Source organism: Pomacea canaliculata, linkage group LG3 (assembly GCF_003073045.1).
Source record: "Pomacea canaliculata isolate SZHN2017 linkage group LG3, ASM307304v1, whole genome shotgun sequence".
In the NCBI taxonomy this organism is placed as follows: domain Eukaryota; kingdom Metazoa; phylum Mollusca; class Gastropoda; order Architaenioglossa; family Ampullariidae; genus Pomacea; species Pomacea canaliculata.
In genome coordinates this window covers 42,182,057-42,206,991 of record NC_037592.1, presented here as the reverse complement: position 1 = coordinate 42,206,991, position 24,935 = coordinate 42,182,057, and the positions used below count along the sequence as shown (strand labels likewise).

General features: G+C 50.5%; 1 protein-coding gene across 1 annotated transcript in view; it reads right to left on the bottom strand.

The window, feature by feature from the left end:
• LOC112559691 (protein dachsous-like) overlaps window positions 1-22,855 on the bottom strand; it is a 45,100-nt gene extending 22,245 nt beyond the window's left edge. The window contains exons 1-2 of the mRNA XM_025231025.1: window positions 22,387-22,855; window positions 18,401-20,389 (exon numbers count right to left, since the gene is read on the bottom strand). Of these exons, the coding sequence (XP_025086810.1) occupies window positions 18,401-20,281 (1,881 nt within the window). The 5' untranslated portion in view covers window positions 20,282-20,389; window positions 22,387-22,855. The remainder of the gene's footprint in view (window positions 1-18,400; window positions 20,390-22,386) is intronic.
• Window positions 22,856-24,935: the final 2,080 nt, after the last annotated feature.

The window sequence follows — 24,935 nt, the reverse complement described above, 5'->3', positions numbered from 1 at the left end:
ACCGCCAGCTACAGTACTAGCGGTGACACTGCTACTAGCACACAAGGTGACAGTCATGACACGGCTACACATTCACACAGACACACGGCTACACACGTTACGATTCACAGAGAGAAGTGAAACTCGTCACGTGGTGTTTGACAGTTACACCTAGTTAACATATGATGCCAGCTCCGTTACAACGTAGACGTCTCCTGCAGCCCTGGCGTGGGTGACGTCACCAGCGCTGTCACTGATGTAGAGTGAGTGGTAAGGCGGTCAAGCTCCAACATCGGCCTGCCCACCGAGTCCACAAACTCCAGCGACAACTAGACAGGCAGACGCACGTGTCACGTGTCACCACAGCAACGCTTGGACACCCCTCCCCCACACACCCCCGACACTTGTCTTCTTGACCTGACCCCAGCCCCGGGGGCTCATTGTTGACCAGTAATTTATGGCCGCTAACGGGGCAGGAGAAAGGCGCGCCTCCCCTCTCATCCCCATTGTGGGCTGGAGACGCCATTAACAGGACAATGGCGGGCACGACTGTCACCCCTGAACAGGTGAGAAGCCAGCGTCGTTTGCCCGCCATCCTACACCTGTCTTGTGTCCCTTGTTCTCGTCACAGGGGCACAACCAGCGGTCGTCTCCCCTCCCCTCCCCTCTCACCATCCTGAGGCTGGCGCTCGTCTAGCAATGGCTTGAAAAGAAAGTTTTGTAGGACCACGCGAGGTGGCTCACATGCCAGCCCTGCTGTACCCCACACACCCAACTTTGTGTTTCGCACCACTACACAGTCGTGTCACGCTAGCACACACAGGGAGGGTCACAGGGAGGGTCACCAGCAAGGTCCAGGGTGAGCACCCAGAGCTTCCTCTACAAAGCTGCGGTGACGAGGTCGGCAATCAATGGTCCTGGGGTCAGGGGCGCCTCGGGAAACACGAAATCGATGGACGCCACCTCCCTGACGGGGAACTAGCTGGCAGGACTGAAACCTGAGCACCCACCTACCCCGATAAACGTGCAGACAGGATACGGTGGCCAGCCAACCGAGCACAGACGACCCTAGTCAGTAAATAGGTGGTCGGCAATCGAAACTGGAGTAAATCAAACAGTTCCACGAGGATCACGGCGACTGACAGCCAGGCGTCGACAGGTGGACAACAGAATGTTGCATGTGACGTCAAAGCTGCTAACGTCTACTGTCTCCCAGGTGAGAGATGACGCATTTCAAACGACTTCCTTTCCATCCTTTGATTGGCGATTCGACCAGGGAGGACCAGGGGATGACTATTCTTCATGCTAGAGGGCTAGAGGGAGGGAGAGCCGTCTGCTATCTGGTGGGCATGTTCACTGGTAACTATGGACATGCTATGGCAGCTCCACTGACCTCTGGTACTTACTGGCTGTGGGGCAGGTCATGAGGTCAGCGCCCTTTAATTTACATTGACGACGGTCAGTACAACAGCAGGTCGCCAAACTCCTAACTGTGTGTTAAATGTCTGTATGAGTATGTAATGTATGCCTGCCCTTGTGAGCGAAGACAAATTTCTGTCCTGGGTCTCCTGGACAGACAATAAAGTTTGTTTTGATTTTGATTTGAAGTTGTCGGCACCACCTGGTCAACTATAACCTGGATAATACCCGGGGCTGGCGACACAGACTACTACCTGCTACAGTGTCAATAAAAATGCTTGCTTACATCAAGTCAATCTACCCGTACCAAGATACCCGTATGTGCGTGCATGACGCTTTTCAAAAGAAGGTTTAGCAGCAGGGTGACAGGAGTACGGAGCAGCCATTCTGAACCGCGCAACGGCTGAGAGGACTTGGAAGATGGCCGGCTGGCTGGCTGGCCCACCACACTGGGAGCCCAAATTCCGCGCACCACTCAAGGCCGGGTGTAGAGTGTTTGACACCCTGAATTATTCACCCTCCTCGGCAGACATCTTCGGGTGTTGGGTCAGACAACTGGAGCACATTGCTGTTAGGCAGGGGAGTGGAATCGTCTGCAATGGCAGCGTGTGAATGTGAATGCACTCGATACATCTTCACATTCACAGGCTGCCACTGCTGGTGTGGACACCACGTGACGTAGGTACCCGTGACAGTCACGTTAAGGCGCAGGACGCAAGAGGCGGAGACAAGACAATGAAAGGGATTTCACCCAAGTCACCCGGGGTAGCGCCTGTCAGCTGCTGCAGTTGGTGGTGGTGGTGGTGGTGAGTGACTTGCAGCAGACGTCTCGGCATCTTTACAGTTGATGTTGATGAACGCACGCGCAGCTGCACATCCCAGGGAGGTGGGGTAGGGGTGGGTCCCTCGTCTGCCGGCAGGCTGTACACAGCGGCACCTGGTGGGATGCCTCCCTGCTCCCTCCCCAGGCTTGTCTGTGAGCCTTGTCGAGCGCAGTCTACCCACAGATGCCTTCGATAAGCACAATTGACTTACAGAGGGGCAAACGGCATCTTAATTAGCCCCGAATTCCTCCGCCACGATGGTGGAGTACGAGCTGTCGCAGTCCGCTTACATCGCCGATAACACAACATAAACAAGCTCAGGGCTTCCAGACCGCCAACATCACCTGCCGCCCCCTCCCCTCGTGCTCTGTAGTCAACTTAAAAATGTTAAAGCAACAACAGACTTATGAGGAGAGGGGGCAACTTACAGGTACAGTGTGTGTGTGGGGGGGGAAACAACAGAGGGAGGGAGAGGCGTGTGCTTGACAGACCCTTACTTGTCTTGTGGCCTCCCGGTGCAAGTCTGGCTCGCGCCATGTTTGACTGCAGGCATGTGGATAGTCACAGCATTCGTGATGTTAACTACAACTTACATTACCACCTTACATTACCGACTTACATTACCGACTCACATTACCACCTTACATTCAATTACCAACTCCCATCGCCTTCCATTACCAACTTACATTACCGACTTACATTCCATTACCAACTCCCATTACCAGGCCGACAGGGAGCAAAATCACCGAGACTTAAGGCGTGGCGACCAACAGGCAGACAGCTTGGTTTTGTTCTCTAAAAGACATTTTGCTGACATGGGGGCTGATAAAGAAAGCGCGCGCACCGGGGGCCATTTCTAAGCGATTTTATGAAGACAATAAACTGCGGTGGAGTCGAGCGAAGTGCGGCGGCTCATTGCCGCCATCTTTACAGCCGCTACGGCAGGGGGAGATCACCAGCGCCAGTATCCGGTCGCCATCTTTTACAACCAAAGTCGGAGACGGTAGTGAGGAGGGTGGGGAGGGGAAATCAACGGCGCCAGCTTCCGGTTGCCGTGCACAGCATACAATCACGTGACCAAATGGGCAAGGAAGCAACCAATCGGAAACTCGCGAGTCGAGCTTTGAATGTTGCAGAGCCGCCATTAACGGCATCCTCACTCAAGCCCTGAAGACTTGATGAAGCCAACGTCTGTAAATGAAAGTCTCTGTTACAGGACTAAACTCACATCACACAAACCTCAGCAAAATGTATTACACTAATAAAACGGAGAAATCGTGTCCACACACACACACAGAGCTCTCTAATACACGGAAGACAGTTTCTGTACGCTCTGACATCTGAGAGTTATCTCAAACTGCACATTATGCATTCTGTGCACGCACATGCGCATGTCAATGAGGAATTCCTGTCTTCACAACACATAAACAACACCTGACGACAAAGGGGCGCAAATGTAAATGGCCGACATCCCACAGCGCCGCCTGTCTGAGCACCAACGAGGCAAGGGAGTGAACTCTACTGGCATGTTTGTCATATTTGTCGAGCTCTTCGCGATGGTCTGAGGCACAATAATAGGGGCCAGGTGGGGTGGTCCTGTCGGTCCCTGCTACTCGGAGGGGCTGGCCACGCTTCAGAGGTAATAACACACCCTGCACACACACACATCTTACACACACTCACCCTGCACACGCACACACATACAAACACACTCACCTGCACACACTCACACACACGAGTACACTCAGTCTGTAGCAGGACCCTGACGTAGCCGCCCTTAAAGCGCTCGCCGCCCGCGCGCCACCTGCAGGCCGCGGTGGTGGTGTGTGTTGTACATACAGACTACACACAGACTACACACAGACTACACAGACTACATACAGACTACACACAGCAACGTGCGGCTCTCATTCCTTCCTTCGCTCCGTCTCCGCTTCCATTTCCTCCAACGACAGATGGCAGCTACCGAGGCTACCCGCCGTATCTAGGGTGTGATTGATGTCGGTGACGATGGCGGGTACGGGTGGAGCGAGGCTGTAACGGTCCTCAGGTAAACACTCAGCTCGCTTTGCTTTTCACCGCAAGAACTGATTGTTTCCCCTTCCCACCAGCCGGACATAGTGAAAGTACAGAGAGTCAGAGAGAACGGACACGTGGGTAGATAAGAGATTCTGGTTGATGCCTGTGAAGTGCGTAAATCCGTCACAAGCAGGGGCTATAACTCTCGACTGTTGTAATGCCGACCACCGTAGTGCTGTCCCCTGGCAGGTGAGCTCTACTCAGTGACAGGTGTTTCTACCTTGTCTGGAGACTATCCGTGTCCACCTTCGCCTCGCCAGGCAACAGAGGGTGACGACCCTCGGAATTCCTGCACATCCTCCCCATCAAGTACCTGGCGGGTTCACAGCCTAATCCTCCTCCCACCCTTTCCCCTCCTGTCACGTGATCTGGGGCCAGTCGCACAGCACATTTCTCATGTGAATCCCTGATAGGCCGTACTTAGGTCTTGTTGAGATGGTCACTTTTACAGACACACAGTGGCCGGCACAATTCTTACAACTATTCTTAGCTAAAACTTTTTATTCTTGACTAAAACTGTTTTATTCTTGACTAAAGCGGTTTTAAACTTAACCAAAACTGTTTTCACTAAACCACTGTGTCAGCTGACACACACCCCCCACAATTGTTGTCATGAGCTTGTGTAACGCATGTAAGTGGGACAGGAGAGAGTTCTGAAGGCCGTTTTGAAGTTTATTTGTTTACAGCAGTTTGAAGTTTTAGAAACGTTGTGCAACTCGCGCCTGATTGCCTCTCCCCCTTCCCCCTGTCATAACTGGTTGTCATGGCAACATCACTGGGAGGCTGCACGTAGCGAGGCCGAGTGTCATAAGGTGTGGGCGACCGACAAGCCATGTGAATATGTGAATATGATTTAACGATGTCATTTAATATTCACACTCGGGGTTATTTCCCATTAATGCGCGGAGTTTGTGGTCGCCACTGGAAAAACTAACGGCAAAAAAAAAAAAATCCCTGGGCGATGGACCTTTCACCTGCCGACTCCTGCAACGAGACCTGAACTAGATGGCGCTGTGAAACACTGAGCAGCCCTCCACCTACAGGTTCTCTTCACTCGGGCAACCCCGCCATCCTCCCTACTTTTGCACTCGCCGCCCAAGAGAGAGGGTCATGTGACCTGCCAGCCAGGTCCTGTTTCAGGATGTCTGGATGCTGGTGACCACCCGCATCAAATGAAGCTACAGCCACCTCGCGCCATCATCACGACGGAGAGTGAGTCTAGTTCACAGCTCACCTTGCCACACTCACCCAATACACAATTCACACACACTAGTCTCGCCGCCATCACCACAACCTTTCCACAAAATTTTAGTTACAACAACAACTGTTTGCCGGCTGCAGGTCAGAACCTGTAAGTACGTCAACAACAAACAACAACAAAAACAAAAGGTCAGGCTGCACGTGCACGTCATGTCATATCTCAAGTGGCTCCTGGCAGGTGAGTGACGTCTCCAGTGACACCCGCAGTGACTGAGTGTTCCACATCGCCAGTGACCGAGTGTTCCTCATCAGGGACTGAAAGTTCCACATCTCCAGTGACCGAGAGTTCGACATCTACAGACCACGCTCGCCATCTCTGGTGACTGGATGATCAACATCGCCGCACGTCAGGAATGGAAGTCGTTTCCGGAAGGCCCGCCAGACGGCGCTGATAGACTGGCATGAGCGCCTGGCACAGCAGGAAAGTATGTCAGACCAGCTGCAATGTGGCAGCCATCATGGCCTCCTCCTGCAAGTCGACCTCCGGGGAGCAGGCAGCGAAAACAACACCAACACCACCCTCCGTGCGCATGTCTCCACTGTTGTGTACAAACACAACCGCTCTCCTCACCTCATTACCACTGCAACAGGCCTGCAAATGTGCACCACGTGACCGTCTGTCGTAACCGCAAGAGGCTGGCAATGTTGGCAGCTGTACACGTGACCGTTCGTCTGGGCAGGTTGTGGCGAGATGACAGCAGACCACGTGACTGTTGGTCATGAAGTGATCAGAGCTGTCAGCTGTGTGGGAGGTGAAATACTGTGAAACGACCAGCGCTGTCAGCTGTGAGGTGAAATACTGTGATTTCATGAGTCGTGTGGAGAAATAAATGGCTCCACGAGCTGTGTCGAGATCAAATTCGATTCCATCAACTGTGTCAAGAAATAATTCCGTTCCATCAGCTGCGTTGAAAGAAATGACTACTCAGCTCTTTGAATGAATGGAAAATGGAAATTATTGCGATGAAAGCCGGAAGTTGAGGCTCGTACCAACCACTCACTGGCTTCCATTGGAAGGGTGAGAAGGCTTCAGGGGAAGTGAAGACATGAAGAGGAAGGAACAAGCTTATGAGACGTGTACGGCGCACTCATCCAATGAAAACACTTCCAAGCGTTTATTTTCCAGTCTGGTGTAACAAAGTCACATTCTACATATTAAAAGTGTCACTGTGACTTGCCAGTGGTGTGTCAACGTCATCTCACTTGTTTACAGCACAGCAAGCCCCTGTCCACAGTGCTGTACACAAAATGTTTGTAACAGTTCTGTGTGAAACGTGTTTTGTCTGTATGTACAGTACAATGGCTTGGCTCACATAGCTGTGGCATGAACAGTCACGTGACAGCTGTAGACTTGCTAGACACCGGCTAGTGTACATGGCAGAGCATCATAGCATCATACAAACACCTTCCCTCCTTCATTTATTCTGCAGCACGTGCGTGAGTTGATTTCTGTCTCTCTCCACACACAATGGATACGGGGCGTGATGAGTGTCTACACTAGTGGCGACAGTAGTTCCACGTCACACAGAACACACGTCAGTGTCCAGCTGATTACCTAGCCACATGCCTCATTACCTACCTAGCCACATACCTCATTACCCAGCTACACACCTCATTAGCTAGCTAGCCTCATTACCTAGCTAGTCTCCTTACATAGCCACACGACCAAATTACATAGCCACACGCCTCATTAGCTACCTAGCCTCACTACCTAGCCACATACCTCCTTACCCTACCAAAACCTCATTACCTAGCTAGCCACATTACCCAGCCACACTCCTCATTACCTAGCTAGGCTAATTATCTAGCCACAAACCTCATCATCTTGTTCCTAACGAGCCCCAGTGGAGCACAGGAGCACACTGGCCACACACCGCCACCTGATTTATTCCCAGGTGTTAGCAAAGTGCAGCTCCTTGCCTGCAACACTCGGTGTTGGTGTGCAAACCCCGGGGGCTCGAGAACTGCACGTGCGTAGTGACTGGGTGGAGGCGGCGTGTGACGTATCTAGTGTGTGTGACGTATCTAGTGTGTGTGACTAGGTTGGTGGTGACAGCAGGTCGTGACTTGTGGCCAGTGAAGGTAGTCAACACTCTGTGACTTGTCACTGGGCCGTGAACCAATGTTTGAGTTCGCTCCAGCGTCTGCCAGGCAGCCAGGCATCTGCCACTGGATGTGTGGACTACCGAGCCCTCGCCAAATCCCCCCTCCCTCACCTGGCACGTGGGCCAACGTGTGACGTACAAAGCCGACTGTACACTAGGTTCTTGTTGTTACACGCCACCTGTACAGGCGCCTGCATGGTTCAGAAGAGGGACACGAACTACCTTCAGGTAGACAACTTATTGACTGCAGGAAGCAGGAAACAGTTTCCTACAAAGCAGTTGAAACCACGATTACAGCACGCATGCGCCAGGAGCCAGCGGAAGTGCTTGAAGACAGCCCACAATTCTCTCGTTTTACTTAATCCTCCATTGTCTTGTCGCCTTCAACGGTAGCAGGGGGGAGGTTGTGGGAGGGGGATGGTGGGCTTGCAAGGCTGCTGGCAGTACACGTGTCATGACAGACCTGAAGGCTGCTGGCAGTACACGTGACATGACAGACCTGAAGGCTGCTGGCAGTACACGTGTCATATCAGACCTGAAGGCTGCTGGCAGTACACGTGTCATGGAGACCTGAAGGCTGCTGGCAGTACACGTGTCATGACAGACCTGCAGGCTGCTGGCAGCATGACAAGGCTCAGGACAGGTGTGACAGCTGCAGCCACTGCCACCAGGTGTGTCTCGTTACCAAAGTCCAGCACCACGCTGACGGCCACCAGGCGGCGCCGTGTCTCCAGACCGTTGTTATGGACACGAAGACAGGATGACGAGCGTGTCGATGACAGCCAGCCTCACAACAAAACATTTCCTCGCTTCCTCCCGCACATCACCAGCCGCTGATTAATAGCCAGCAGGTCTGGTGATGCATGCAGCACATCCCTCCTTCCGTTACTGAACCGTTTTGTCTTCTGCTAGCATCCCCCCCCCACCTCTTCCAGCCTCCACTTGTAAAAGTAGCGAGAGTAGAATAGAGTACCCGTGGCACTGTCTTCCTTTGGCTGCGAGGCATTTGGCAGAGAGAGAAAGACAGACAGAATGAGCGATGGAAAAAGAAACCCTCCATGTTGTCTCGTGGTTTGTAAGGCAAGGGGGATAACACGGCGCCACCAGCCCCCTCCCCCTCACATCATCACCCCTACCCCTCGGGTTTCTGAGGGCAGATGACTTGCAAGCGTCTCTCCGCTCTCTGCCATCCACAAATGAGTGTTTACACTCGGCCATCAGCAGACGAGTGGTGCGCGGAGTGCGGCTGACACTGGCGGGGGTCAAGAGGTTGCGGCAGCAGAGCGAGCGGCCACCTCCTCGCCTCCCGCGGTCATGCTGCTGATGAAGTCAGTCTGGTGCACAGGTGAGTGCTGTGATGGGGGGCATGGGAAGAGTGAAGTCTGTCAGCGGTGGGGGACTCTGGCTCCAGCCATGGCTGGCGGCGAAATCTCGCGGCGTTTGCGTCTGCGACATCGCGTGGTAATGTTCTGGGTGGCAAACACACCTGTAGCTTGATGTCCACGAATACCCCGGGTGGGGCCTGTGACAGCCTAGAGCCTGCTTGTTTTTGTTGATGACGTGTACATTCCCCACACGCACGCACACACACAAACACGCCACCTGGTGTCCTCCGTGAGGTACATGCGACATAGACAGCCGCGTGCCGCGTGTTCGCTAACTTGCCGCCCGCCGTCCCCTCCATCTCCCATTCACTTGTGCCGCACGTTGCCGCGCAGCCTCCGCTCACTTGCCGCCCGGGGGTCGTTGACTGTGACGTCACAAGTCAAAAGGTCCCTGCGCCGCGCCTACTGTCAGCCCCTCGGAGACAGGTAAAACACACCTGTCAGGTGACAAAGTAGGAACTATCACCTCCATCTCAAGTTTGCAGTCGACGCAGGAAAAATCGTTAAGTGCACATCGCCGTTAACCTTCGCTCCGACCCCGCGTGTAGTCAGCGCCATGACCCCGGGCAAAGTGTGACCTGGAAATGTAGGGCCCGTGCACATGCCGTGTCACTATGTCGGTGTTGTGTGTGTCAGTGTGTGTGTCAGTGTGTACATTAGGCTGTTGTGTATGTGTGTGTGTGTCAGTGTTCATAGTCTACGGAAGGCCACTGTTCAGTTAACTGCCAGCCTACAGCTTACAGCCCCCAGACCCCAGACCCCAGGAGATTCTTCGTGTCACCTCCTCTCTCCTGGATCTGAAGTCAGCTAATGGCGCTCACCGCCTCCTGTCGTAGGTATGATCTACAGCCACTGTCACACTGTAGGTATAGTGTACAGTCACTGTCACACTGTAGGTATGATCTACTTTTCACCAAGACACTCTACTGGTTGCTAGGTTACGAGAAGTGTCGTACCAAGATAGAGACTGTACCTGCAGCTCACGGGGTCAGGGTAAGTGTCAGGTCAAGACACACAATCTACCTGCACGTTTGCGCGCAGTGGATGCAGTAACAGCCACTTAATGGGGTGTCGCCTCAGGTGACAAATTAAAGCCCGAAGGTGGGAGGGTGGCGGAACAACAAGTCACACAGGTATGAGGCGAGTGCAGGGAGTGCGCTCACTCCCCGCCTCCCTGCATGGAAGTCTCTCGATGTTGGACATCATACTGCTGCCTCTAGACATGTAGTCTCATGTTGGACAGTGTAGAGCTGCCTGTAGTAAACATGTCGAGTCTCATGTTGGACAGTGTAGAGCAGCCTGTAGTAAACATGTCGAGTCTCATGTTGGACAGTGTAGAGCAGCCTGTAGTAAACATGTCGAGTCTCATGTCGGACAGTGTAGAGCTGCCTGTAGTAAACATGTCGAGTCTCATGTCGGACAGTGTAGAGCAGCCTGTAGTAAACATGTCGAGTCTCATGTCGGACAGTGTAGAGCAGCCTGTAGTAAACATGTCGAGTCTCATGTCGGACAGTGTAGAGCAGCCTGTAGTAAACATGTCGAGTCTCATGTCGGACAGTGTAGAGCAGCCTGTAGTAAACATGTCGAGTCTCATGTCGGACAGTGTAGAGCTGCCTGTAGTAAACATGTCGAGTCTCATGTCGGACAGTGTAGAGCAGCCTCTAGACATGTAGAGTCTCATGTCACAGGTCCAGAGGGCCTCAACTCCACATGGATGTGTTTCTTCCGAGAACCATCGTGGGTGAACTGCTTGTATCAAGCCTCGCTGGACATCAGCGGCTGCACCACCGCTCCACCCGCTCCCCGTGTCGTCGTTAGAGGCCACAAGGGCCGACAACTCCACGCTACTCTGTTTAAAACGTGCAAGGACGGGGCGGGGGAGCAGGGGATGGATAGACAGAAGTGAGAGACAAGGCGAGACCGAGACTTAGTGAACACGTGACGCGGAGTGACTCTGAACACGTGACACGCACAGGTAAAAAGCACGTCTTGCACCTTGACTATCATGTAAATACATTTCCTGGTGAATACACACTGAGTGCATTTCTCTAATGTTAGTTCATTAGTGTCTGAATTAATGTCTAACGTTTATCGCACATCGTTGATAATAATAGTGATGTGAACATAACGAGCAGCATCACCACCATAGATGGCACTCGGCGCAGACCAGTCATGATGAATGACAGATAACAGCCAGTGGATAGTGAAATACTATAGACACACTGAACAACATAAAAATGAGGTACACGAGTAGAGCCAGTACACAGCGAGGTACTACAGACACACAGTAGAGAACTTGTAGTCTATTGTAGCTTCCACTGGTAGCCAAGAGCGTACAGAAGTGGTGTGACATGTTCACATTAGCGAGTACGGACAACGAGACGAGCAGCTAAGTTCTGGATTTTCTGAAGCTTATCGATGAGGTATGTACTGTGAACAGTGAGGTATGTATTGTGAACAAGGATGTATGTACTGTGAACAGTGAGGTATGTATTGTGAACAACGAGGTATGTACTGTGAACAAAGAGGTATGTACTGTGAACGACCAGCAAAGAAGAGACTTGCAATAGTCTTCTTTAGACAGAACAACTGAGCAGTTGAGAATTTTGGTGGTTGAGATGGACAGAGTATGGCGAGTGAAGCTGATCTTGCGCAGCAGAACGACAGATGGTAGAAACGTGTTCATCAAGAGACATGTCAGCAGACATTACGTAACCTAAGGTACTTTTTGAAGTCACAACAGTATCATCATCATCATCATCATCACCCCAACAGATACAGGCAGTGAAGGGTACATTCTGGCTGTCCTCTTTGAAAAAATAAAGACTTCTGGTTTTTGTTTAGTTTTAACTTGTGGGTCATCCACAGTCTGATGTCAGAAATACAGTCGTGGATGCCGGAGGTGACGATGTGCTATAAATCACACATCATCATTATTATTATTTTCGTTGGAAGTGTTCACATGTTGACCAATGAATGAACGTGAGCGTCTTACGATCAACTGTGAACAATGAACAGAATAGGTTGAGCAATCTTGCAGAGGTGAGTGGTTACAAGTGTCTGGCCCCACAGGGTCCAACCCTGTCCTCGGTGGTTGTACCTGAGTGTGTCGGGCTCAGCATGTAGAGGACACCACGAGCACCTGCCCACAGCCACCAGTCGCACACCTGAGGCTGTCCTCGCCGTGTTCAGTCCACTGGTTATCGTGTGAGCCTCTCACTCTCACCTGGAATAATAAGGTAAGAACGGGGGAAGCCACATCGTCGCCCTCGTTAGTCAGAGGAAGCACGTGCTTCAGTGGCTGTGTCGCCCACAGACAGGTGTTGTGTCGCCCACAGACAGGTGTTGTGTCGCCCACAGACAGGTGTTGTGTCGCCCACAGCCAGGTGTTGTGTCGTGATTTGTGGCGAGGTAAAATATCTCCGTGGCATTTGTTGCAAGTAAGCAAGTCAGGCGCTGCGAGGTCTTTGGTAGGTACAGGGCTGCATTCTTACCTTGGACAGAACCCGCCATAAGCCGCGTCACGTGGGACGTCTGATGTTCATTGCTGACGTCAGGAGTAGAGTCTGACGTCTGATGTTCATTGCTGACGTCAGGAGTAGAGTCTGACGTCTGATCGTCTTACGACCATCACAACAACCAGCTGCACTGTGCCATCGACTGCACGACAACAGTGGCTAGTGTCAGTGACAGTGCCAGTCACTACGTCTCAAGGGTCAAAGGTTTCTCTCTCATATATGGAAAGTCCACGCGTGTCATTAAATGGTCTGACACCCTGATGTACTGACATGTGGCAGCGAGTGACATAATGCTAGCTGTGGGCGGGGCATCCTGCCAGCTGTGCATACGTCACCAGGTGGATGCACTCTGCCTGTTGCTCAAGGTCCAGCGTTGACAGCGGAGCGCCATCGAGCGGCGAGTGAGTGTTTGTCTCCCCCTCCCCTCAAGGTTTGGAAAGGAAGGTGTGACCATGGAGGGGTTGCTGCCTCCAGCCCCCCACATCCCCGCCTTCACCACAGATAACGGAGCAGCACACGAGGAACTGCAGGGGGCGATGAGGACTCCCACCACCACAAATCACAAGAAAGCCAAGGCATTACAAAATATACAAAATATATAATAAGTCATTTCAAAATATAACTCAGCATGTGAAGTCAGTGGTGTCGGCTATTTCTGCGAGCCATTGGCTGATGACGTGTCCTCATTCCCAGCATGCATTACACATCGCGACTCACGCACGGAGTCCTGTGTCCCACCGGCGGGTGGACTTGTGTAACGAGTATCGTCCACAGACGGGAATACTAGCGACCCTCCAAGCTATTAACCCTTGTAAGACACACCCGACTTGAAATATATTGCCACAAGTCTTCTGATAACAAGATACAGATCCTCCACTCGGGTAGACAAGCTTCTTTCAAATATCGACAGTCAATGTGCTCAATACATTTCCACTTCCTGTTTTTTTAAGGCTTATTTTAACCCTGAGCCGTCTACACGCCATGTCTACTGATTATTGTGAATTACAGATGACAAGACTTCATTATTTTGTGTGTAAACACAGATCTGTTAGCTGTTAGCTGAGGTGCTTGATGTCTGGCTGTGTACAACGCCACACACAAACTTTACAAAGTTCAGAGGACAGAGGGCAGCAGCGGCTTCTTACATGTAGTCTACATGTAGTAGGACAGGAATATACATAAAGTAGGACATGTAGTAGGACAGGAATATTCTACATGTAGTAGGACAGAAATAAACATCCAGTAGGAAATGTAGTAGGACAGGAATATTCTACATGTAGTAGGACAGAAATAAACATCCAGTAGGACATGTAGTAAGACAGAAATATTCTACATGTAGTAGGACAGATATATACATATAGTAGGACATGTAGTAGGACAGGAATATTCTACATGTAGTAGGACACAAATATACATCCAGTAGCAATTGCTCCACAGGAGATCATGGCCGCCAGTAACCCTCCCTCTCTCCTGTTCCATTCTCTACGATTTTTACTGACCCGAGAGAGAGAAGGGTTTCTTTATCTTCAGTATTCCTACAGCCATGCCCTCCCACTCCCTCCTGCCCCCGGCAATATTTTTGTCCTTTACTCTTTTCAAGGATTTGGCCTGCAGTCATGACACAGTACACTGTCAGCTGCTGACATCGGCGAGAAACTGGCATTGACAGACACCCTGTAGTCTACTACTATGTACCCCACGTGCACACAAGCCCCACTGCACCCGTCAACACTCGTCATGAACTGGTGAACTCCAGCTTCCTTGTGACTCAAAGGTCAGCTGGTCACTTTACTGTCATGTGACATGACAGGTGACAGGCTATTCTTAGACAAACGTTTACACGGTCACGTGTCAGAATTTACAGGAACAACATAAACAGGAACAACATAAACTACAACAGGAAGTGGTTGAAGAACAAACGCTCTAGTGCCGAGTGAGATACATCACATTACATCACACCGCTTTCTTGGCACGACTGACCACTCACTCGGCTACGTTAACTCTGCACTCCTGAGACAAAAGGTGACAACATCACGTCGCTCTGGTCATCCTGATCACTGACCACACACGACAACAGCACACCATACAGGGTCAAGTGCCACCCCACTGGTCTGTTAGTTTGACTTTTAACAACAACAACAACAACAACAACAACAACAACAACAACACAACACATGTATATAGCGCCTTTCCACGGCATCTGCCAGACCTGCATGATAACAGGGTGTGACACAGCTTTATAGGGTGGGCATGTATCCACACACACAGAGTGGAGGAAAGCTGGGTACCCAGACAACAGCCCTCACAGTCAGCCAGTACACGCGTCACGCGCACAGTGTGTGTGGAAGCCGAGATACGAACCCACAGCCCCCGCTTGTCACTGTGGTGGCGACAGTCTGCACCGAGGGTCGGCGAGGTGTCGGGGTTGCCAGGCGCTGGCACAGGGAGTGAGGAATGCTCGGGTAGCAAGCCTGTAATCCTCCTGCCGCTGTCTGTCTTCCTGTCTCTAGTCCAGTCTCAGACGGTCTTGCAGTCTTTGGACTCCTGTCCAGTCGTACCCAGGCCTACATGCCACCCGCCACCCGCAATATCCGCTGTCACCGTGTGAAGGGTTATCACCCACTTATTTGCTCTCCAGTCATTGGTGTTGTGCTTTGTCAGCTTGTGTGACATTTAATTACTTTGACGGACTGGCTCCGCCTGGCAGTTGCAAGTGTGGGTGAGGGGCCGCGTCCTTAGTGCGTGCAAGTGTGTCTGTGCGCGTGCTCACCTTCGTGCACGCGTGTGTAAGCGCGTGTCATAGTAGCACGTGGACAAGTCCCACCCTCGTGGACGAGAACATTTGTCACGTGAGCCTCGTTTTCCACAGCAATACTGCCACCTTTTCTACTGTCTCTCCAACCACTGCCACCACTGACTTGTGTCAAGTGACAGCACTTACATCACCTGTTAAATATTCTGTCCACCCGGCGTGAGTTCTCACCTACCTCTGTGTCTCAGTCGCTGACGACATTGCAACTTGTTCCATAACTGTAGCAGGTGAGACTGACTTTCCATCTCTAACAGCTTTTCATAGCAACATACACTTATAGTGTGAAGGTCGGTTGTGGGACACATTCGGGTACATGACAGGACACCTTGCTTCTCGTGGGCTGCCCGCGGTCCACCTGTGTTGCGGTGATTGGTGACCAAACATAGCAGTTTATTATTTCTGTCTGTCAGTGAGTGATGTTACATTATGATTCAAATGGTTCTCGGCAGTCTACAAGGTTCCCCAGCCCACAAATGATGCCTGGGGTAGATTAGGGTGTACAGCCTTACACACCTGTAAAACTCCCTGTGTACAGCTTGACACGCTAGCAATCACAGGTGTGAAGTTATTCCATATTCTTCATTTTGTCGGCAACTGGTGATGACTTGCTAGTGACCCCAGCAAGAAAAGCCTGATACAGTGTGATGGTAGGTCCCCCACCTAGTGTGGACAATACACAGGGTCAGTACAGGGCTCCACACCAGGCCCCTGTGTCCAGGGGAGGACTGGCTGTGCCAGGGACATGACGAGTCAGAAGTAGTGCGATGGCCGGACCTTAGGAACAAACATGGAGGAAACTGAGCAAACAGCGCATTAAGAGAAATTTCACCTGATCCAACATGGGGACACGTTTGAAATGTCTAGGGGCCGAGGCAGGCCCTTTGAAGCCCGGGGTCCCTGTTTGCCTCACACTCACTCCCTCGCTCGTCCGACTCCGTGTCGCAAGGACAATTGAACCCCAGTCCTGTCCCCTGCAAATGGGGGGCTGCCCCCCTGCCCCAACAACAAGAAGCTTTTTCAAGCCGATATTAAGTCGGAAAACGCCAGCGTGGGCCGCTGTGACCCGGGGTCACCTCCCTCCCTGCCGTGTAGCGGGCTCGACACGGGGTGGGGGTGGCGCCACCTGTTCACCGTTTTGTCCTGCGTCACCTGACTTTTCTCTGATCTTTGTAGCGCCGGGGCTTCACGCCACTCACCTCCTCACCTCCTCCTTCAAACACCGCCAGGCTCTCGCCAAGCTCCCGGACTTGTCTTTCACAACATCACGATGACGATGATAATGACCACAGCGATGAGGTTTGTGATTAAAACACATTACATAATCTTTCCAGAAGTCACACCTGAGCTAACAACTACACCACCCGGTACAAACACATCCCAGGGTATAACGGGGGCCGCTAGCATACCAGGCTACACACACGCTCACACACTCACAATCCACACACACACGCTCACACACACGCTCACACTCACAATCCACACGCACACACACACACACACACAGACAGACGTGGGCAGGTCAGCCACGTTTACACCTGGCTAGAAAACTTCTAAAAAAGTTTTGTCGGAGGATTCGTCATGCTCTATCTCCGCGTGCGATCTCAGCCAGCGACGACGCGCTTGGGTCTGACGACTGTCGAGCTCTATCAGAGGGCATCGGCACACGGGGGCCGACCTGCTCCGCGGTCAGTCAAGCGTGTACAATGTATACTACACATGCTTTACATGTTGTTTGATGTGCTTTGTCACACACCGCGACTGAGGCAACCGGTCGCCGAGCAGTCTAGGGGCTGGGGGTAGCGGGTGGGTGGCGAAGTCACTCGGGGTGATGAACTACAGGTACGAAGCGCCAGCGGCACGGAGCCCCTACCCCTTATCCTCAAATCTGATGTTCTTGCCAAGTGAACCGCGACTGCCGCTGGTAAGAAGCCAAAGGGAGACACAAACTTCTCTTCAAAGTTAATCTCTCGTGCCGCCCTTCCCCTGCCTGGCACAGCGCGAATCTTCGTCTTATCTCAAAAATACATCAGCCACGAACAGAAATGATCAAAACGACATTAGCAAGAGTGAAGATAGAACTACGTGTACCCGCAAAAACCTGGGTACCTACGATACTAACCCCGAGTAAAGGCAACCTAAACTGCCAGAGAAAGGGTCAGGGTTGAAGTGCAGGTAGAGGCACACGTCCAGGTACAGTGAAGGTATAAAGTAGTTCCGCTGGAAGAAATTAGTACAAAGAAAATAAAAAAACCCAGAGCCCCTCAGTTCCCACCCCAGCTGGTGTCTGCCTGTGTGCCGGACTTGATCTCACTGCGGAGAGTTTTTGTAGACAGGGATTAGCTCCGTCCTCTGTCACGCGCAAGGAATGTTGATGGGTTCTTTTCAACATGGCCGCCCTGCAAGGCGCGTCCCACTGTCGTGTCCCTCCCCACCCCATACTCCACCACCCCACTCACAGCCCCACTCCACCCGTATCTGAGGAAAGAAATGTTTTACTCGCGACCTGCACCCGACACAGCGCGACGTGGCTGGGTGTGCAACCAGAGGTGGGCTCAACACAACAAAGAACGGGGAACGCACTCGGGTACCTGGGTACCGGGCTACACCCGTGGCTTCAAGTGCTTGATTATTCCGGGTACTGTGCGAAAGTAACGCCAAGAATTTCCTTTCTAGAAAACAATAAGCAGACAGGAAGTGTATTGTAATGATGTGTCCCCAAAAGCTTGAACATCAGTGAACACACAGACACTCACGTGTGAACACACCAACAAACACACAAATGTCTATTCTATGTTGATGGCATGAAATAGTCAAGATGCGAGGTTCTTTAACATGAGCCTGGTGTGTGTGTGGAGGTAATTGGTGTTTACACCGAGTCAGTACACCATTGGATAGCCGGCATCACGCGCCCCTTACCTGCACCTCCCATCAAACCATTCTCACCCACCCTAATGTAGAAACTCAGCCATTGTGAGTGGGGTACTAGTTCTAAAGCTGTCCGAAGGAGAAAGAAGCTTACCTGTAAAATGCACTCTCCAACCCTGGCATCCTCCGGTACCCGAGCGTTGTAAAAACTGGTTTCGAACTCCGGCTGCTTGTCGTTGACATCCCGCACACTGATCATCACCAGGGTACTTCCAGACCTCGGCTGGTCCCCGCTGTCCTGGGCCACCACCACAAAGGATGGCTGGGAATTCACTTCACAATCAATGGCTGCGTTGGTGGTAATTACTCCGGTGTTGCTGTCGATGGTGAACCATCCTGACTGCGGGCTGGTGCTGGGCTGGATGGAGTAGTGAATCCTGGCATTCTCGCCATCGTCGGCATCGGTGGCATTGACTTGAAGGACCGAGGTCCCAATGCCCGCTGTCTCCTGCACTTCTCCTCTGTACGGGTTCATCGTGAACACTGGTGCATTATCGTTGACATCGTCGATGTAGACGGTGAAGGACTCAGAAGCTCGAAGAGGCGGATTGCCAGAGTCTGTGACAATGACTGTCAGGTCGTACGATGCTTTTTGCTCTCGGTCTGGAGGAGTGTTCACCACGATCAGAGAAATGACACCATCAGTGATCTGTAGACCGAAGACCCCATCCCCACCCAGCAAGGTGATATTTCCATGGACCTTCAGGTCGACTGTCATGTCCGGGTCATCCACAGAAATCCTGGCCACTGGCGTCCCCTTCTCTGTGTTCTCTGGAATGTGGCCTTGTCTGTCGGCTCCCTGTAGGAAGACCAAGTTGATGTTGGCTGGCTGCTCGTTGATGTTCACCAGCTTGACATCCAGTGCAGCATTTCCAGCAAGAGGAGGCGAACCATAGTCTGTAGCTTCCAGCTTTAATCTGTACGTGGGTTGTGTCTCATAATCCAGCGGCTTGACCACCCTCACATCTCCGGTGTTGGCATCAATGCTGAAGCGATTCTCTGGGTCAGTTTTTCTGTCGATGGAGTATCGTATCTTTCCGTTCAGCTCCGAGTCCTGATCAGTTGCCTGCACCTGTATGATCTTGGTGCCCACCGTGACATTTTCAGCTATCTGCACCTCATATTTACTGGTGTTGAAGATGGGCTGGTTGTCATTCTGGTCCAGTATCTTGATGTTGACCTGCATCTCCCCTGTTCTACCACCACCATCCATGGCCCGGATGATGAGCAGGTAGGAGCTATGGAGTTCGTAGTCCAGCTGGCTGTTAACCCTCAGGTCTAAGATGATGTCAAAGCCTGATGACTGCTGTTGCAGAGAAAATGCATCGTCAATGTTTCCAGACACTATTTCGCAGGTACGAGTGGAATTTTCACCCAGGTCTGGGTCAGTGACACTGCCTAGAGGCTTTTTGGTCCCCACTGGCGCTGACTCTGAAAATTCCAGAGTGAGTCTGTCAGGCCTAAAGACCGGACTGTTGTCATTGACATCTTGCAGGGTCACCTCGATAACAACAGGCTTGCTCACTGTGGTCAGGACAAATGCATAACCATTGGGGTTGGTCTCCCGGTCCAGTGGTGCTTTGATAAATATTTGACCTGTGTCGAGATTCACCCGGAATGCCTGGGTGGCATCAGCAGTGCTACCATCAGAGGTGGAGGGTATGAATGCCAGAAATGGGGGACTCACTCCTGCTGAACCACCCACAGTTCCAACATAAGAATCCACTGAAATATTCTCTGGGATGGTAAAACTCATACTGCATTTGTCTTGTTGACAAACAAGTCCCGAGGTCTCCACTCCTACCACGGCAGGTATATGAGCCAATATTACAACTATCACAGACACGACAATAATGGATGGTCGCTTTGTTGCACAAATCATCCAAGGTGGATGTTTCAACCTGCCAGGGTGCCTTTTCCTTACAGTGCTTCCAGCCATGCAGCCATGGCTGTGGGGGCAATGGCAACAAACCATGGTAATGGCTATAATGGCTGACAACCAGGCCCCCTGTGGTCATAGTCTCCTGTCCTGACCATCTGAACTTGACAAAGTGTAACAAATAAATCCTGACTCACTAAAACCCTGAAAATGAAAATGTAAAATTATTTCAAAATAAATAACACACACTCTGGTTATTTTAATATTATTTTAGCAGTTATATTTGTCACATCTATTTTTCTAACTAAACTTACAAAACATCAATTTTTTTTATTTAACAAAAAGATACTTTCCGCAGATGTAAACAGTATTTAAAAAAACCAGCATAAAAAGACAATGAACTGGCTGTTTAGGAAATACATACAAAATGAGACAGCACCAGCATTTTCAGTATTGAATGTCGATAAAACTCTGCAAGTTTTCAATTATTTATTTACAACTGTGTAAATAACAACACTGTCACCATGAAATATTTCTGAAACAAGCTCAAAGGAGAAAATTACTATGTGTAAGATGGATTTCGAAAAGATAAATATTATTAACCATTTAAAAGATATTTCAGTACTTTAAATATTATTAGATTAATAAATATTAGAATTACAACAGTGTTACCAAGTATTGCAATATTTTCAAACCGAGGCAATTACCAACAAGCCTGTCACTCCAACACATTGTCTTAAAGGAAATGCTTGTCTCCTTGTTGAGTAATAGTCTCTGGTAATGTTGTTATTTTTGTTTTAATATCATTGCTGTTGTCATTGACATTTATTTGCTATTGTCAGTGACATTTATTTACTATTGTCATTGACTTTTATTTGCTATTGTCAGTGACATTTATTTACTATTGTCATTGACATTTATTTACTATTGTCATTGACTTTTATTTGCTATTGTCAGTGACATTTATTTACTATTGTCATTGACTTTTATTTGCCATTGTCAGTGACATTTATTTACTATTGTCATTGACTTTTATTTGCTATTGTCAGTGACATTTATTTAAAATTTCAGTATTTTGCCAAAATCAGGAAGATTAGCTTTTGTACGTTACAGAAATAATAAAAACAATTAATTGTATTCTGTTTACTGTTATTTTTAAAATTGAAGAAAATAAAATAACCAAAGAATTGTTCCTAGCTTTAAAAGCTGTTACTAACTGATGAACATTTAAGTGTCAAGAGATTAGAGAACAGACTTGTGCTGTGTGTGGATGGTGGTGTGATTCTGAAAGGTTCAGACTGGTGTGACCAGCTCAATGAGCCAGGCATTACTTGTGTTTCGTGCTCCACACAATATGCACCCCATTATTCATCTTGTATCAGTTTTGACATCTTTGCATTTATACAGCAGTTTCTGTCCTTTCTCCTTCCCTCTCTTTACACGCACGCGCGCGCACACACAGCTTTGTGTTTGAGTCCAACCTCTCTCCTATCACCACAATCGTGACATGATTAACATGAAGCTGTCACACTTTGCAAAATCGCCTTTTCCCTTTTTAGCCCCGAAGCGAAGTTACAATCCTCCCATCTCCGAGCAGGCGCGCAAAGCTTGGGAGCCTTAAAGGGACTGACTATCTTAGGGTCTCGGCTGTTGGTGGCGTGGGGAGACTTGTCAGAAGCCAGAGATGAGGCCGGCAACGCCTTGTGTTGTACAGAGCTCACCATCTTGTCCCTGGCCTCCACATCTTCTATTTAGTATCAATGTTTATAAGTGTTGGTCTATATATTACCAGGATAACGGAGTGTGCGTTCTCCCCTCAGCTCTCTCGGTCGCAAGATGTGACCCTCCCGTCCTGTCCCCCCGCCTGGCTCCACACTGGCACCGCGGTGAGTCCGGGACAGACGTCTGTAGCCCCTCACACCTCACCTCACGCTCTAACAAGACTTGAGTTGACAGGCCCTCGTCTAACCCTCTACTTTCACCGACGCGATTTGTGTCAAGAATCAAACATTCTCACAGTCTCCTCCCAAACAACTCGGCATCAGGATCCAGTTTACACGATCGTGATGTTTTACAAAGCAAAAACAAGAACTAACGCACGTCACCCACACTCCCACTATTGCAGGTTGTACTAACGACAGCTTTCTCGTCACAAGTCCACCAAATGTAACAACGACACAAGACAGAGAAAAGGCACTGACCTTTCAACTCGCGTCCACGCGGACAACGCATCTCGCGGCCACTTGAAGATGACACCGAGGTGTGTGAGACTACCATCAACGATGCTGTGGTGCAGTAATATGTACAAACAAAAGCAACTTGACTCAGTGACTGTTTGTGTGCAGGTGAGCGTGTGTGTAGGAGACACAGGAGTAATTCCACACAACGGTAAATCTCCTGACACTAGGAGCCACGCCAGCGACACAACCACAGGACACACGCTCGCCACACCTGGTCAGGCAGCTCAGGTGCAATAATTCCGCAACACACAGCAAGTTGCCTGCTACTTCCGTCAGAATGGAGGCTGGCACAAGCGTGTTACTCCCGGCAGCAACTGCACTCCTCCATCAGGTACTCACTCCTCCTCCTGGCGCCCAGCTTTTCCTCCCGCAGCGCGCTGGTGTGTGAGCGGGACACGGGCGGTACCTCCTGGCGACGACTGCAGCTCCCCCTGCCACTGCCCCACTGTGTGTGTGTGTGTCGGTGCGTGTGTGTGTGTCGGTGCGTGTGTGTGCGTGCCCCGCGTGCCCCGCCGTCGTGCCCTGCGCGCTGTTAGCGCCGAGACGCGCGCGCACGCTGAGCCACGGGGCCCGTAAGGGAGACTTCGTGTTCAGAGTCAGTCAGCCTTGAAATTCTCTCTGTGAATGGCTGCCGAGTGAACTGGGAACTGGAGCTGGGGTGGAGAATGTGCAGTGGAGGATCCGGCACTTGCAGCAGAGTTAATGACGGCAGTAAAGACGAGCGAAATGTGGGGGGAAGGAAGACAAACAGAATGGCTTCCCTTCGGGTCCTCCGGCGCTGAGACTGGGGCGTGTGCTTCTCACGGCGTGAGTGAGGCGCTGGGGGGAGGGTTGTAGTCACAGAGACTGGGGAACATCTTACAGGAACAAGTGTAACACGGACATTCACACCCCTGGCATGTCGTCACACAGTCCGTGAGTTCTAGTGTCTCCCGTCCAACTCACATCTTACTCTTTTGTCAGGAATCCCACCTCTTCCCCCCGCCCCTTAGTTGCCCCCCCCCCACACACACAGGTCCCCCCCCCTCTCACAGTCGGTGAGACCGTTATGACAGTTAGCTCACGGCGGTTACCTTCAGTGACTATCTCTCAGCCAATCTGTTGGAGTTTCAAATCCCATTTACTCTGCACCCGTCGAGCTCACCCGTCTCACCCTTTCATCCTGAGAATTCCTCCATGGTTCACCGCGTTCACGTTCAAACGTTTCTCCTTTCTCCTAGCATGTTTGGAGTCGTTGTTTGGCTGTAGATGGTCTTTATAGTGATAATAATAGTCATAACTGTGGTCATCGCACAAGTAAGACTGCCTGAAGTAAACCTATCCCACCCCACCCACCCAAAAAAAAAGTTTAAAATGTCCTCACTCCTGTCTGATGAAGCAAAGTTTTCAACAGCTCAACACCAGGCTCGCTTTAGGCCGTCTTCCCTTCGCAAACATAAAACCGACATAACAATCTCTAATCTGTGCGATTTCTTTAATTTAAAGGTTGAGGAGGAATGCATAAAATTGCAATAAAACTGAAATGGTAATACACAGTGTTGTCCATAGGAATGAGAATCCCATGGGAATCCCATGGGAAACGTCCCATGGGATGGGATGGGATGGGGCAGCACACATTTGTATTTCCCATGGTAGTCGATACTTGATATTGCAAAATAAATTTACTGTTATTTCATTCATCAAGGATTTAAATCTTTCCTCCGAATCATCTATTGTATGTGAAGTAGCAGGAATTATAGAACAAAAGCCGAAAAGTGGTTTTCAGTGTTGTCCATAGGATTGTTAATACCATGGGAAACGTCCCGTGGGATGGGACGGGATGGGACAGGCATAGATTGCCATGGGACGGGATGGGACGGGATAGAAAAATATGTCCCATGGACAACCCTGGTAATACCAGAAAAGACAGAAGAAAGTCCTTATACTTTTCAAACGAATAAAAGAGAAAGAAGAAAACAGAGCGATAGAACTGTAAGGGTGTCAAACAGTTTAAATATTTGCAAGCTTTAGATGTCACATGACATGACAACAATCACTTTGTGGGCATGTGACTGTCAGTGGATGAGAGACCAGCCTGCAAAGTGCCAGGTCGCCCATCTCCACGAAAGAAGTTCGAAAAGCGAACCTGAGATGGTGAGACAGAAGTTGGCGAACCTGAGATGGTGAGACAGAAGTTGGCGAACACACACACACAAGCACACTGTCGTCCCACTGAAGTGTCCCACACCTTGTCACCGCTCATCATGTCTGCGACTGAGGGAGGCCGAGAGCTCAGGGAGGATGTAGGACTGTCAGCTGTCAACACATCAACTCCTTTGATGCTAGCATCATCATGGGGTGAGAACAACATGAGGACAGGAGTTAGAGCATGTCACAAACAATAAACATAACAACTAACTGATGCTGTGAATATAGGCACGTGGCCTCACTGCTTACTATAGGGTCTAGTGAATGTGAATGTGTGGACATGACACAGAATGTATTCACAACACAGATACATCCTGTGTAAC